This window comes from Hyla sarda, chromosome 9 (assembly GCF_029499605.1).
Source record: "Hyla sarda isolate aHylSar1 chromosome 9, aHylSar1.hap1, whole genome shotgun sequence".
Classification (NCBI taxonomy): domain Eukaryota; kingdom Metazoa; phylum Chordata; class Amphibia; order Anura; family Hylidae; genus Hyla; species Hyla sarda.
Genome location: NC_079197.1, coordinates 101,782,254 through 101,798,625, shown reverse-complemented (window position 1 = coordinate 101,798,625; position 16,372 = coordinate 101,782,254). Strand labels below are relative to the sequence as shown.

At 41.6% G+C, this 16,372-nt stretch overlaps 1 protein-coding gene across 1 annotated transcript in view; it reads left to right on the top strand.

Moving 5' to 3' along the window:
- Positions 1 to 3,686: 3,686 nt before the first annotated feature.
- Positions 3,687 to 16,372, top strand: part of VSIG1 (V-set and immunoglobulin domain containing 1) — a 28,471-nt gene continuing 15,785 nt past the window's right edge. The window contains exons 1-2 of the mRNA XM_056540023.1: positions 3,687 to 3,871; positions 5,061 to 5,224. Of these exons, the coding sequence (XP_056395998.1) occupies positions 3,823 to 3,871; positions 5,061 to 5,224 (213 nt within the window). The 5' untranslated portion in view covers positions 3,687 to 3,822. The remainder of the gene's footprint in view (positions 3,872 to 5,060; positions 5,225 to 16,372) is intronic.

Here is a 16,372-nt window from a genome sequence, read left to right as displayed (position 1 = left end):
TACAGCTGACATATATCCAGCACTATTGAAATAAAACTTTCTGAAACAGCCCACATAATGTCGACATGTAGTTCTCACATAATACCACCATACAGCTGTACATATTGGGTGGTCTAGGGTTAATTTTCTAATATGTATTTCTACTTCACTCTCAGGTTGCTTATAAAGTGAGAATGTGGGCGTACCCTAGCAAAAGAGTGTTTTGTACACCACTCTTATGTAGAACCCTGTCTGTGTTTTTAGCACAGGATTTACTGAGAGGTGAATATTTTGCGTCTAAGACCGTGCACCAGAAATCTACACCAGCTCTGACCTGACGTAGCGATTCACTACAATCTACAACTGTTAGTTAATGTAACTTGTAATGTGGTGCCTATGGGGCCACACCCTCTTACGCAAAGTTGCGCCCCCTTTCCTGCCCACTTGGCATACTCTGTGCAGACTTTTAAAAGGAGCAAAATATTGAAGCAAACTTGGAGTTTGTGCAAAAAACTTTGAAACAAGGTTTGTGTCTGATACATTCCCCCTAATGTTTTTCATAAGCCAAACTGTATACATGCAATCTACTGAGCATACACCCTAAAAACATTCTAATAAAGATACACAATTATTTAAATTATTGTACAGAATATTGAGATTAGCAACCCACCTTTATACAGTACAATTAATCTGTGCTAGTCAAATGTTTTCATGTAACAAATTAAAAATTCTGAAGCTTTTCATTGATGTTTCTACACAGTACAGTAGAATAATACAAATTGAACTATATTATCACAGCACAATAGAATTGCTAATGTGTAGTCAGAGATTAGACTATACAGTCCCTAGAGCACATAAAGTTAGAAGAACCTGAAACTGAGAACCAAAGGACATAAAACACAATGACGAAAAAAGAATAAGATAAAAAAAGAAGTGGGTGAAAGTGTGAGCAATGGGAAAGAAGTAGGACACAACAGAGTAGGCAATGCATAATGATTGTTCTGTGCTCACCTGAATCATCAGTTATGACTGTTTCTGTTACTAATTCATTTCTTAGGCCACATTTTTAGTCAGTTTTAGGATGGAAATGCTGATGTTCCTAGAGCTTTGTGTATCCAGGTTATAAGTAAAATGTATTCCTGCAAGGAATATCCGATTTCATGCTACCATGACACATTGCTCACATATTTTAAAGTGATTTTCCACTCGTGAACTCATATATTTTTTTCAACTAACTTGGTACTACAATTTGTAGTACTCATGTGTTTAATTTTAATCTATCTTTGTAAGGGTCAGAGTTCAACTAATTCTATACAGAGGGTCAAATTGAGTATATACATAGACCCAGATTTATCAATCAGCTTCAATGAGTACTCTGCTGGAATTTTTTTAATATTTTTTTTAAATCAACTGGTGCCAGAAAGTTTAACAGATTTTAAATTACTTATATTAAAAAATCTCAACCCTTCCAGTACTTAACAGCTGCTCTATACTACACAGGAAGTTCTTTTCTTTTTTGAATTTCCTTTCTGTTTGACCACAGTGCTCTCTGTTGACACCTCTGTCCATTTTAGGAAGTGTCCAGAGCAAGAACAAATCCCTATAGCAAACCTCTGCTGCTCTGGAAAGTTCCTGACATGGACAGAGGTGTCAGCAGCGAGCACTGTGGTCAGACAGACAGGAAATTAAAAAAGAAAAGATGAATTAAAATTTTTTAAATACCGTATTTATCGGGGTATACCACGCACCGGCCTATGACACGCACCCTCATTTTACCAAGGATATTTGGGTAAAAAAAGCTTTTTACCCAAATATCCATGGTAAAATGAGGGTGCGTGTGTGCGCGTGTATACCCCGATATACCCCCAGGAAAGGCAGGGGGAGAGAGGCCGTCGCTGCCCGCTTCTCTTCCCCTGCCTTTCCTGGGGTCTAGAGCCCTGCTGCCGGCCCTTCTCTCCCCCTGGCTATCGGCACCGCTGCCCGTTCTGTCCCCCTGACTATCGGTGCCGGCGCCCCATTGCCGGCGCCGATAGCCAGCGGGAGAGAAGCGGCGTCGACAGCCAGGGGGAGAGAAGGGGCAGCGGCACCCATTGCCGGCGCCGCTGCCCCGTTGCCTCCCCCCATCCCCGGTGGCATAATTACCTGGGTCGAGTCCGCGCTGCTGCAGGCCTCCGGCGCGCGTCCCCTGTGTCGTTGCTATGCCCTGCACGGCGCGGCGCATGACGTCAGTGCGCCGCGCCGTGCATAGCAACGACGCAGGGGACGCACGCCGGAGGCCTGCAGCAGCGCGGACTCGACCCAGGTAATTATGCCACCGGGGATGGGGGGAGGCAACGGGGCAGCGGCGCCGGCAATGGGTGCCGCTGCCCCTTCTCTCCCCCTGGCTGTCGGCGCCGATTCTCTCCCGCTGGCTATCGGCGCCGGCACCGATAGTCAGGGGGACAGAACGGGCAGCGGCGCCGATAGCTAGGGGTAGAGAAGGGCCGGCAGCAGAGCTCTAGACCCCAGGGAAGGCAGGGGGAGAGAAGCGGGCAGCGACGGCCTCTCTCCCCCTGCCTTTCCTGGGGGTGTATCGGCGTATAGCACGCACATAGACTTTAGGCTAAAAATTTTAGCCTAAAAAGTGCATGTTATACGCCGATAAATACGGTAGATGTAATTTACAAATCTGTTTAACTTTCTGGCACCAGTTGATTTAAAAAAAATGGTTTTCAGCGGAGTACCCCTTTAAATCCAAAACTGTCTGTTGTTTTCCACAACAACCAATCACAGCTCATCTATCATAATACCAGAGCTTATTAAGAAATAAAATCTGAGATGTGATTGGTTATTATGAGAAAAAACAGACAGTTTTGCTTTCAGGCAAATGGATAAATCTGGGCCATAGTGTTTAAAACCTTTTTCAAAAGTTGCTTTGTTCCCCTGCTATTCCTCCCATTTCGGTGCCTGATATGTAATATAGCTTAGCTTTCTTGTGTCCGCTGGACACAATTTTTTCCTGCACACACATATTCCAGTTACAGTGCAGTTTGAGGTGTGGGGCATATGGCAGCCGGATCCGGCAGGGGAATTTCAAAACTATGTTCTGGTGTATGCCTGCTGGACCCATGCTGTACCCCATTAATTTCAATGAGGTGACCAAAGTCAGATAGTGACTCCAGTTGGCTCATTGTTAAACCGTATCCGTATACGCGGGGGTATCCTCTCGGTGACGGACCGTTGCGCGCCGAAGCGCTTCTCCAGACCGGGACTGCACTGCAGTCCCGATCTGGAGAAGCGCTTCGGCGCGCAACGGTCCGTCACCAAGAGGATACCCCCGCGTCTCTAAGAGGTCTGTACCATCTCCCCCCTGATGTGCCTTTGATCGATCCGGTCAATAAAGTCTATCTGCATTCAAGGTCTGGTGAGTGCTCCGCTTCTTTTTTCCTATTGGACATGGTTTAAATGAAGCCTAAGACATCACACGATCATGTTTGTAGGACAATTCTATGTAGACTTTAATAAAACATCTGAAAATGCTGTGTGTTAAACTACCGGTATGCAGAAGGTTTTCAAACCATCCACATCACAATGAGTAATGCCCTCCAATATCTCACAGGGGTTAACAGAGAATACAAATATACCAGGTGCACACACCCTAAAATATAAGTCAACTGAAAATGCAAAAACCCACAGAGCCTTACTTGGAGACGTCTGAGGAGTGTTTTTGATAAAGACTGTGAAAAGCCCTTGTTGACTTGTTGATGTTCTGCGATAAGAGGAAACACCAGGTAGAAGTCACAAGTGACTGATTCTAGACCAAGGCAGTACTTGGCTTTACACCGCTTCTAAGAGCTAAGCAGGATGTTTCCACGTTTTCTTAGGATTTTCGGGCTCCTGTGGAGTTTTATAGGTAAGTAGAAAAAGAAAAAACATGTTAAATTCAGTATGTTACAGCCTAAAAAAATTATATTGTATAATCCTTTTATTTTTTTCATAATCCTGTTTCAGAATGGGGTTCACAACATGTGTGGATTACATTTACATGTAGAGTAGTCTTTTTGTTTAAATAATAACAATTTACTATACCTTATGGAACATTATAAAATGTTCACTTCATTTAACTATCCTTTTAACACGGTCTTAAATTTGCATCCCTGGATCAGTTACTCATCCTAATCCTTCTACTACCCACCACTTGCAATACTATTTCCCAGAGGGGTCCAGTCTTTTATGAAACCTTCTGTCCATGAGACATAGTCGTTACCCCTTTTTCTGTTTATCTACCAATGTATAAATGGACTATTTGACAGATCTCTATATTCACTTAATTTTCAGTTTACTTTTAAGCTGTTTTCCCCCCAAGAAATTTGTAAAATTCTGGTACAAGAACCCAAACATTCTCTTAAATATGTCACCAATCCCACCTGAGCTGTCTTTTCTGGGTCTTTCTAAAAGGAAGATACCCAAAACTCTACATATGATCTCATGCTTGGTCTGTTTTTTTTTTTTATCAACTACATTTGGACCCATGTGGCATTGGTAGCAACTGTCAGACACTGGTGCCCTTAGGTAAAATGAATATCAAATAATTCCCAAATGTTATATAATATTGAAATTTGTATTTGGGCCCTGAGTTCATAACCTTCTATTTCTCAACTAAAAAAAAATCTTTATTTTGCTGCATAGCTTTTTTTTTTTTTTTTTTTTATTCAGAAATCCCCAGGAGTCCCCAAAAATCCCCACCTTAACCAGTAATTGTCTGGGCTGGCATTTTCAGCCTTTTCCTGTGTGTCGAGTGGAGACTAGTAAATGGAGATCAGTAGGGACCTGGTGGTGTGAGAACAGCAGCTATGGGGGATTGGTGAATTGTTTAATATTATTTAGTTTTTTGTTTTTTTACAGAGTCTTACTCTTAAAAATAAATAAAGAAATAAATAGTAATAATATTAATAATAATAAATATATATATATATATATATATATATATATCTCAATAATTGTGTTAACTACCTAATATTTTTATGTCATCTTTTTGCCTTAGAAAAATAGTAATTCACAATCACTAATATAAATAAAAGAAAATGTATCTATGTTTTTAGGAGCAATCCACTGTGTCTCGGTGACTATACCAAATCCTGTGGTGAATGTAACAGTCGGGCAGACTGCAACTATCGCCTGTACGTATACTCTTACTGAGGCCAGCGCTCGAAATCTTGTTGTACAATGGGATTTTGTAGAAGCCCATTCACAGCAAGCTGTTACTGTAAGTATACAAAACTGCTAATGTTGATATTATTGACACACACGAGCTAGAATTTACTGTGATAAAATATATAGAATGGTAGCTTCACCTTCATTGCCCTTATCCTGTATCTATTTACCCCGTCCAAGGCAGGGTGGTTTGTTGTCGCCTTCTACCAACTACCCCCTCCCTATCCCTTATACTGTAATACCTCAGCCCAGGGCACCCAGGATATTTTCCTTAATATGGAGAGGTTTTATGCTATGTGAACATGGCCTACAGATGACTCTAAATGACTGGTCAGATTCAGCATCAACGCATGGGAATGGAGTTCCTGCACTTTTCCCCCAGCAGGAACAATATTCCCATTAGTAAGAGTTCTGTAGGTCTAGACCTTGAGTGGAAATCTTGGGTGAGTTCCCATACTTTTTTTTCCCAAGACTTGACCCCTGTATGTGTATATGTATTTATATATATATAAGGGTATTGTGGAGCCATGATCACTCCATGTGTGGCCATGTGGTGCTCCATATTACTGAGATGTACTAGGAGCGATGGCTTAACCCTTCTAGTGGAGAATACTTTGATAATATGGCAGAAAATGATACCATCTGTTTTCAGTCCGATGTGAACAGAATTGAAATCTACTGGTACAGTATTATGGCTCTGTAGAATATAGAACTTGTATAGGGACTGTAATACAATTTTGTGCATGAACCTACATTTTAACCTTCTAGACTGCTATACCATACAAATGGAATGAGGAATATAACAATGGGATTGGGTTAAAATGTGAGGGAAAACACATTAATCTCTGGGATGATTCTTTTTTTTTTTCAATTTCTTCATGGCCTCCATTTTGATTTTGTTCCAACTTCCACTAAATCAATGACTCTTTAGTTTGCTTTGTAGACTTGATACAATAGACCAGTGGTCTTCAACCTGCGGACCTCCAGATGTTGCAAAACTACAACTCCCAGCATGCCCGGACAGCCAACGGCTGTCCGGGCATGCTGGGAGTTGTAGTTTTGCAACATCTGGAAGTCCGCAGGTTGAAGACCACTGCAATAGACAGTTTTACATTCAAGTCCATAATAGTACATTTGTGAACATTTTAATGCAGCCTTTTTTTAAATTTGGTTTTGTTTCTATACAGTAAAATTGCATGACAAAAAAATTCTGATTTGTTACACATTTATAGGAAATTGTAACTTGTGTTAAAGTGATGATTGTAAGGATTTATCTGCATGTTAAGTGAAGCTCCCGCATTGACTGAGGCTAGCAATGTAGTCTGCAAATGTACAATCTAGCTAGCTGGTGTTAATAAATCATATTTATGGACATTTATCAAGGGGTTTAGTCAGGTTTTCTTTACTATAATTGTCGCAAAATTGTCGCAACTGCGACTACGCGATTTTTCGTGCGACATTTTGACTGGAAAGCAAGAACAGCAAGTTTTCCAAAAATTAACTACGTAGTAATAATTTTAAAATGGACTACGGGTAGTCAGGTATTTATTAACTGCGACAGTCGCAACTGTGCAAAAAAAAAAAGGGTAAAAAATTGACTAAATTTACTCCAGCTCAAACATGGAGCAGAAAAAGCTACTACCAAAGTAAAAAAGGAAAAATTGCTTACGTGAATGAAAATGATCAACAGGCTGAAACCAGTTGATAAATAAGTCATCATAAACAAAAAAAAAGTAAGGAAAAAATTACTAAAAAAAAGAATACATAAGCAAACATTGATAAATGTCCCTCATTGTTATTTATTGATTTATTTTGGTTCTCATGTGTTTCCTGTCCAGAGGAAAAGTTGCTGAGTTGCCCATAGCAACCAATCAGCTCGCTTCTTTCATTTTTAAAAAGGCCTCTGAAAAGTGAAAGAAGCGATCTGATTGGTTGCTATGGGCAACTCAGCAACTTTTCCTCTGGACAGGTTTTGATAAATCTCCCCCTCAGAGTGTATAGTGAGACTAGTACATTTGTCCCACATTTCTATGTCTCTATTTATTTCATGCAGTTCCGTGCATATTCCAACCTATGTTAATGGGGTACTCCAGAGGGGGAAAAAAATCAAATCAATGGGTGCCAGAAAGTGCCATTCATTCTGTACTAAAAAAAAATAGGTGTGTCAGCAAATCTTATTAGTTATGAATTAGGTGAAGTTTCTGGAGTTTTTGACACATCATGAATGGAAGAACAAATATATGGTCACTGATACCACATGAATAGACTTGCTTCCCCATAGTCAAGATTAGAGAATGATGGAGAGGGAGTTTTTTTTTAACAGAAACCGACTGCCGAGAATACCTGAGCGGTAACAAAAGAGAGAGAGAATTAGCTTCTAGAGAAATTTTTGTTTGGTATCCCATACCGTGAAGAAAAGGGATAGCAGTGATGAGCGGCCTGACTGTTTTAAGCTTTTGCTGGAAGCACCATAAATACCATAAATACCATGCTAAATACGGTACTACAGTTTAGTAGAAAGATATAACACATCAGTCCTCAGACTTCTCGTACACACACTTACTGTAATCTGCAGACCAATCTAAGTCATCTACTTATTGGTGTGCAGTATTCATTGATAGAATAAAAGAGCATGGTAGGGGTGGACCCATGATATCAGAAGTGTATACATAAATAATGTCAAAGGACCAAAAAAAATAAAAAAAAAATTTGTATCAGAAATTAAAGGGGTACTCTGGTGGAAATCTTTTAATTTTAAATCATATGGTGCAGGAAGTTAAACAGATTTGTAAATTACTTCTATTAAATAATCTTAATCCTTCCAGTAATTATCAGCTGCTGTATAATACAGAGGAAGTTCTTTTCTTTTTAAATTTTTTTTTTCTTTTTTAATTTCTTTCCAGTCTAACCACAGTGCTCTCTTCTGACACCTCTGTCCATGTCAGGGACTGTCCAGAGCAGGAGGAGAGGTTTGCTATAGGGAATTGTTCCTGCTCTGGACAGTTCCTGACATGGACACAGGTGTCAGCAGAGAGCACTGGGGACAGACAGAAAATAAATAAAAAAATGAATTAACTTCCTCTGTATTGTAGAGCAGCTGATAAGTACTGGAAGGATGAAGATTTTCTAATAGAAGTAATTTACAAATCTGTTTAACTTTTTGGCACCAGTTAATTTAAAAAAAAAATGTACCCCTATAATACATAAGGTCTCAGAACTAAGCACAGTGGTGAAATGAATTATGAAGCCAGTTTACTCAACTGTATAACACAGTTTGTATCATGTGAAACTACAGCTCCCAATATGGCCTGAAGAATGGATGTTGTTGTTACTGTGAAGTCTCCACACAACACCTTTCTTCAGACCACAGTGCAGTACTTATCAGACACAGGGGAAGAATAAATATAGCTGAATATCCCCAGATTACATGAAAATGATTAATCTGTTTAAATAAAAAGACCCCAAAAATAACTCTGATATCCAGCAGACCTATATATGGCGGGTGGATTAATCTCAATTACTTATAGATCACCATATATTTCCCATATATAAAAAAAATGTGTACTTTATTAATTTCACCACACTTAGGACAGACAGATTAAAATCACAGTGCCACTCTCTCCATATAATAATCCTAATGTATAGGCAATGCCAGCCTAACTGCCTGACACCAGTTATGCCTTAGGCTGCATTCACACCACGTTTTGTACATATGGGTGCCGGATCCGCCTGGGGGAGGGGCAAATCGGGCGCTCCCGTACCCCGGCCGGATCAGCCCGTGACTCCATTTACTTTAATGACCCGACCGGAGTCAAACGATGACTCCGGTCGGCTCAGTTTTGACCTGTATGCGGTTTCCTGACCGGACCTAAAATCGTAGTTTACTACGTTTTTAGGTCTGGTCCAAAACCGCATACGGGATAAGGCTGGGTCGTTTGACTCCGGTCGGGTCATTAAAGTAAATGGAGTAACGGGCTGATCCGGCCGGGGTACGGGAGCGCCCGGTTTGCCCCTCACCGGATCCGACACCCGTATGTACAAAACGTGGTGTGAATGCACCCTAAGTATCGCATGCACCTGCACCTGTGCTATGCGAATGGAGACAGCACTAAGTTAAAATCAGTTGACAGCCCCCCTCAACATGTTTCGCTGCTATACGCAGCTTTGTCAAGAGGACAACGGGCACGTTGTGCCCGTTGTCCTCTTGACAAAGCTGCGTATAGCAGTGTTTTTACATATGGGAAATAGTTTTTTTTTTTGGATCACTATGGTGATCTATAAGTAATTGACAAAAATTACTCTGACCACAAAATGCACCATTTGTGATGTGATTTCTATAAAGATGCAACACAGACAATATTGGTTTACTCATCTGACTGCAAAATCACTGCAAAAGCCCAAAACATGGCATAACCACCACATTTCAAAATATGCATGAAGCTGATTTTTTGCCACCTCCTGCAGTCAAGAAAGACTAGAGAGGGTGACTGGTGGAGCTCAGTTCATTCTACATCTTCCCAACTCTGCTTATGTTCTCTGCCAACCAGCGAATAGGTGACACCTCCTCCTCAGGGGAAAGGGATGCACAGGTCTCACACCCCAAATTAGATGTCTACGAAATTCCTCACACTAGAGGTAGGAGATTATATGGAGTATGAACAGCAGAATTTATAGGGGGAAGTATCCACACAGTACTGCACATTAGTTTTCATTTATGCTGGTGGTATAGTTCAAAGTCTGTTAGGTATATTGCACAACATATATAACAGGGGAAAAACATTGTGTATTGCGTTATTAATAACATTTCTATTATTTATTGTTATCTACGCAATCTCGCTGCAGCACCTGCATTGTATGCGGAGCTGCGTCTCCAGTTTCGGAAACCTCACGTAACACCACGCCCTCTCCATTCATGTCTATGGGAGGGGGCGTGACGGCGTGATCAGACATATTATCCCCTATCCTTTGGATAGGGGATAAAATGTATGGATTACCCCTTTAAGTATTGAAGATTTATTGTTGTAAGATAAACTTTATGTTATAAATGAAGAATACTTTATTGTGATGCAGGAGCTTCTGCTTTGACTTGAAAGAAGGGGTTCCATGAGACTGGAATAACAGGGCTGCGTTCTTCCAGAAACAGTACCACTCTTGCCCATAAGACGTGTTATTTGTTACTTTTCACTTGAATAAAGCTGAGCTACACATTCCTTAAACAAGCCTGGTCTAGTAGAAAGCGGACATATTTTTCTAAACTCAAACACCTCCTTTAAGGCTGCTTTCCAGAAGTTTGGGATTTGTAGGACTTTACCCAAACTATACTTAAAGGGGTTATCCAAGATCAAAACTTATTACCTATCAACAGGATACATAACAATTAGCTGAGGGGGGGACCCAGTGTAGTGGCGAATAGGGTGGCAATCAACCATGCGCACTGCTGCTTCATTCCTCTGGGGGACAAGGGACCTCCAGTAGCTCACCGATGAGATATTTATTGGATTTTGGGATAACCCTTTTAATTGACTGACACATTGTCTGATCAATGATCTTTTTCTTATAAATAAGATCATGTGCGGTATAGCAAGTAGCCAACACATCACTTGACTGTTAAAAAGGAATAAAAGATTTGGGCTCCAAAAGTGTGGACCACCAGAAAATACCCATAGTGAGAGCAGGTGCTCCTAAGTCACATAGAAGAAAACCTAATTATTAAGTGTATAATCACAAAGGCCTACTTTCTGATGTCAAAATGTGTTGTGTGTAACATAATGTTTGTATACTCAACAGGAAATACTTAAATGTTATTTTATTTATTCCATACAAAATAGATTGACCCAGTATATGTGATCACCAGTGCCAAACTGGTCTTATTATACTGAAAAGTCTATTTTCTAGTGAATGCTGGGACGCTGGTACATTACTTTCTCCATAGTTGGTACATAACAGCTGGGTGGGGTTGAGCTCGTAGGACTTTGGACCTTAGTGGTAATTGTTTTCTGTTTGATTTCCCTATGTTTCAGCTTCCATATTGACTTAGTAGTATCAGCACAATAATGCAATCTGCTTGCCCTAATATATTATGAGGGTAATATTTTATGAATATCGATTAATAATTGAATGTCTACAGATTTATTCACACTTTAACAGGTAGCAGGTTTCCCAGGAGGATAAAAGTGGCTAACTCTAGAGAAGTGGGTGTTATATTTTCTAACCTGACAATAAAGGAAAATTCTGTGTCTGTCAATTTTGTTATTTCTGACAGAGCCAGTACTGGATATAAGTTCTAACCTAAAGCCTCTTAAAAAAAAATTAGGGAATTAAATAAATGCTGTACCAGCCCCCTTCATTCACATGTGCCCCTACCCTTATGACATCTATATTAAGTGGACAGGCTTGGTTAAGTTCTTAGATCATTTCTGCTCCACAACAGTATTCCCCGTGCTACAGCTTGAAGAACAGTTCAGTGAAACAGTGTGTAAACCTGGCGTATGGCAGAGATGCACGGGGAAGGTGTAGCATGAGATACCAGGTAAGCTGAGACTAGTATCAATAATCACTAGGCATTAGTATCCTCAGTTTAAACAGTGGTTAAAAGGGGAACTCAAGCCTTGATCCATATTTACATTATATCAGATAAACTGGACAACATATATTGTTATATATAGTTTTATGTCAATTTGTTACTCTTTAGGGCAAGTGATATTCATGATTTATAAAATATCTTTATTGTTATTTATGTTGAGCACCAACACAAGTACAGATTGTACAATATTTGAACGATTTAAATTGGTTACATCAGCGCTACCCCAACTGTATCATTCACTACACACTGCTGCATTCTGGGTACCTAACCCCTCCTGCTGGGAATATATATCTAATAATAGCTACAGTAAACCCTAGTCATGCTGTGTGTTGTTATATGCCCGATTACAATGTGTCTTCTCTTTCATCCATCAGTAATCATTTGCTCCACAATTGTAGAATCGCTGTATCTCTAACTAGTAGCACAACCCAGCTTCCCCAGAAGCTAATAGCTCCACATTACCATTTGCAGTATTTCACATAAATAGGTCCACCCCTTTGTTTTTGTAAATATTTTGGTATATCTTCATGTGACAACACGGAAGAAATGACAAGCTACAGTGTAAAATAATGAGTGTGCAGCCTGTATACCGATGTTTATTGTTGTGTCCACTCAAAATAACTCAACTCAGCCATTAATGTGTAAACCTTAACAACAAAAGTGAGTATACACCAAAGTGGAAATGTCTTAACAGGTTGCCACTGGAGTCCTCTTCCACTCCTATATGAAGACATCACAGGGTTGGTCTGAGCACTGACAGGCTGACCCCCCCCCCCCCCCACCCTTTCAACCTCCACAGCAATGTTGGCAGCACTCATGTTTATTTCCCAAAGACAACCTCTGGTTATGACGCTAAACATGTGCACTCAACTTTGACCATGGCGAGGCCTGTTCTGAGTGGACCCTGTCCTGTGAAACCGCTGTATGGTCTTGCCCACTGTCTGCGGCTGTTTCAGGGTCTTGGCAATCTTCTTATAGCTCAGGACTTTTTTAAGGAGAGCAAAAATTCATTGTTTCAGATGCTCAGAAAGATCCCAAGTTGAATTTCCAGTGACCAGTATTAGAGGGTGAGAGCGATAACACCAAATTTAAGACACCAGCTACACATTCACACCTGAGACTTTTTTAACACTAACAAGTCACACACAGACACAGACATTGTTGTTACATGAAAATATATAAGAAAATATTTTCAAAAATGTGGGGGATATATTTACTTATGTGAGATATATATAACTGAGGTTGCCCAGAACAGGAGTGGCACCCCTGTACCATTGCTGCCCTGTCAGGCAGACTCCATTTTTTGACCCCTGGGCCTCCCCTTCAACCGTATGCCCTGAATAGTTAAATAATGTATATGTTATCCAATGCAATGTACATAATTGTTCTATGCCTTTAAGTATTATTGTCATGTGAGTGTAACCAGGGAAGGTACCAGCTACCATGTGAGCTACAGGGTGACCTATGGGACCCCTCCAGAGTCTCCCCCATATAAGCCCTGCGTGGAGCTTCCTCTTTCTCTTTGCTGAGCTACAGTGAGGTCAAGTCCTGAGAGAGTGTCTGGTGTCCTAAGAAGGCCCAAAGTCTACCATGCAGCCACGGATCCACAAGTCTACTGCCCCACAGCTGAAAGTCAAAATCTGGTAAGCTATAAGCGGGGTGAAGTCTGTCATAGTCAGTCTCAGTCAAGTCAGTCCAAGTCAAGTCTGTCTCAAGTCAGCGTGGCCCTGCATCAAATTGTCCAAATCCACTATAAGTCCCAGCAAGCCATGTGGTCTCTGAAATCACTGGTCACCTCCTTGGGCCTAGCCAAGCTGTATAGACTGTTACATTTCTCTGACTATGTAAAGCTGCCGTTGTTCCATAACTTGGCATCAGAGTCCTTATTTGACCTCGTGCCTAGCCTGGGATCCAGCGGTATACCTTCGGGTGGTGTAGAGGATAAACCACGCCCTGGAGTAACGAACACAAGTGGTTAATGCCATCTGCCCCTATGGTAATTCTATCTGCCCTCATCACACCCTCACCACAACTTTTGGCGTCCTACGAACAGGATATGGGTGTGCGCCTTATGCAAAAATTACCCCCCCCCCCACTCTGAACTGTGTCCAGTATTGCTGAAAATTTGCACGCAAATGCCAAAATAAATTGCGCCAGAAAGTGTACGGGACTTTATCAGTGAAAAGTGTTTATTCCGAGGCGCTTTTGAAATAGAGGGGGAGGTGAAAAAAAGTCTGTTATCTGTAATTTTGAACTGTGTAAAGTCTGTACCTGAAAGAGTTAATCTGGTCCGGTGTTTCCCGCGCGAGCTCCGCCCCCGTCAGTCCCCAGCGGTGACTCCTCTTCAATCCAGCAAGGAGGAACCCTGTTGCAAAGGGGAATAATTTTCTGACCAGACCTAAACAGGAAGTTCCCTGGGCGCAGCCATATTGGAGGTTTCGGCTGCTGCGCTCGTCTCCAGCGCATCAACCAAGTCTTTGTCCATATGCTGCGAGCAGCCTCTGTTTCAAGACAAGAAGAATGTCCCAGGCTATTGCCCGTGTTACTAGAGATTTACAACAATACAGTACATTGCTCCACTGGGTACACCCCCTTCTATCTGATGATGGGACGACATCGGCAACTGCCGAGAGACCGGACATTTGGGTTGCAGACCCCGATCAACAATTCTCCACAAGCATCCCTTGAGTGGGTTTCTTACCATCAGAGAAGGATTCAAGAGGGCAAAGAGATTGTCACTAAGAAGATGGGCGAGGCTTGACAAAGACAACAAGAAGACTACAACCACCATGCGTCCGCCAAACCACTCCAGGTTGGCGATATAGTCTGGATATGAAAGTTCCCGAACACTAACAAACTAGATTCCATCTGGGAGACAGAACCCTACACGGTGACGGCTATACCCTACCCCGAGTCCGATGAGTACGAGGTTCAGAAGCCTGGGTATGACAAGTCGTCCACCGAAATCGAATCAAGATCTGTCTTAAAGACTTACCAGTGTTCCCAGCACCGCCTACCCCAGATGTCAGACCTGCAAGCGAGTATGTTCTGGGCGAAGAGATCCACCCATCCATGGATTTCCCCATGTTCTCTCCAAGTCAGCCAGAATTATTCTGTTTGCCTTCAACCCAGGGACTAATCCAACCAATATTAGTCAACACACCAGTGTCTGCTCTGTCTCCATTGGCTCCCGCTTTTACACCTGTCTCCAGGGTGCCAATACTGACTCCAACTTCTCCAGTACAAATGCCAGCGATTCCAAGTCCAGCAAGTTCTGAACAGATTTCAGCTCCTGAGTTCGCTGAAGAAGAGCATGTTGAAGTTCTTAAAGTTCCGGTGACTCCAGAATCTCCAGATGTGGTGCTGCGCAGGTCCCAGAGGTCCACACAGGCAGTTACCAGCCAGGTACAGAGAATAGTAGTACCTTTGTATAAAAGTTATAAATAAATAGCTATACTAATATCTAGTCAGTATAAAATAAATAATTCTAGTGTCGTTTCATGGACAGTTAGTCAGTAATGTACATAGCATTGTGCGTATCTAAACTAGTCAAATGTCATGTCTAGTTAGCACTGTAGCTAACTAGTTTATAGTTCCAGTCCACATCAGTCATCAAATGTCATATCTAATGTCTAACTATTTTGCTGTACAGGGTGCTCTACTGGCCAGAGAGTTTTCCTGGAAGCCTAGGTAAACACGTACATTGACAGAGCTACTATGTGTATAGGTAATATTATCATGTTTTGTCAGAAAATGTGAATTTGTTATTTGTATAATGTTCTGGGGAGAAGTAGCTATAGCCAAAGGGACCCAGCAGCAAAAGGCATTCGGATAGAGAACCTCCGGCAGCCCTATCCGAGTTTATCCTTATTCTCCAGCATGCAGTTGCAAATCCTAAAAGTCTCACATGTTTATATCATTGTCCCAGTTATTCATATCCTCATCAATTGAGCATGTAAGGACATTAAAAGCAATGCCACATGGACTCTTTCCCCAGTTGTTTATCCACCAGCCCTGAGAAGGACATTGTCTTAAAATGTCCCAGGAACTGTTATTGCTGTTATTGCTCAGTAGCCACATCATGTCGTCTGTCCTCTAGGACTGGGCGCCGAGGACGGCTGCTGTTAAGAGGGGGAGTTTGTGGTGGCCCAGTATAGGAGTTGCACCCCTGTACCATTGCTGCCCTATCAGGCAGACTCCATTCTGTGACCCCTGGGCCTCCCCTTCAACTGTGTGCCCTGAATAGTTAAAACATTTATATGTTATCCAATGCAATGTACATAACTGTTCTATGCCTTTAAGTATTATTGTCATGGGATTGTAACCAAGGAAGGTACCAGTGACCATGTGACCTACAGGGTGACCTATGGGACCCCTCCAGAATCTTCCTCTTTCTCTTTGAGTCTTTGCTAAGCTACAGTGAGGTCAAGTCCTGAGAGAGTGTCTGGTGTCCTAAGAAGGCCTAAAGTCTATCACACAGACACAGATCCACAAGTCTACTGCCCCACAGGTGAAATTCAAAACCTGGTAAGCTGCAAACGGGGTGAAGTCTGTCATAGTCAGTCTCAGTCAAGTCAGTCCAATTCAAGTCTGTCTCAAGTCAGCGTGGCCCTGCAC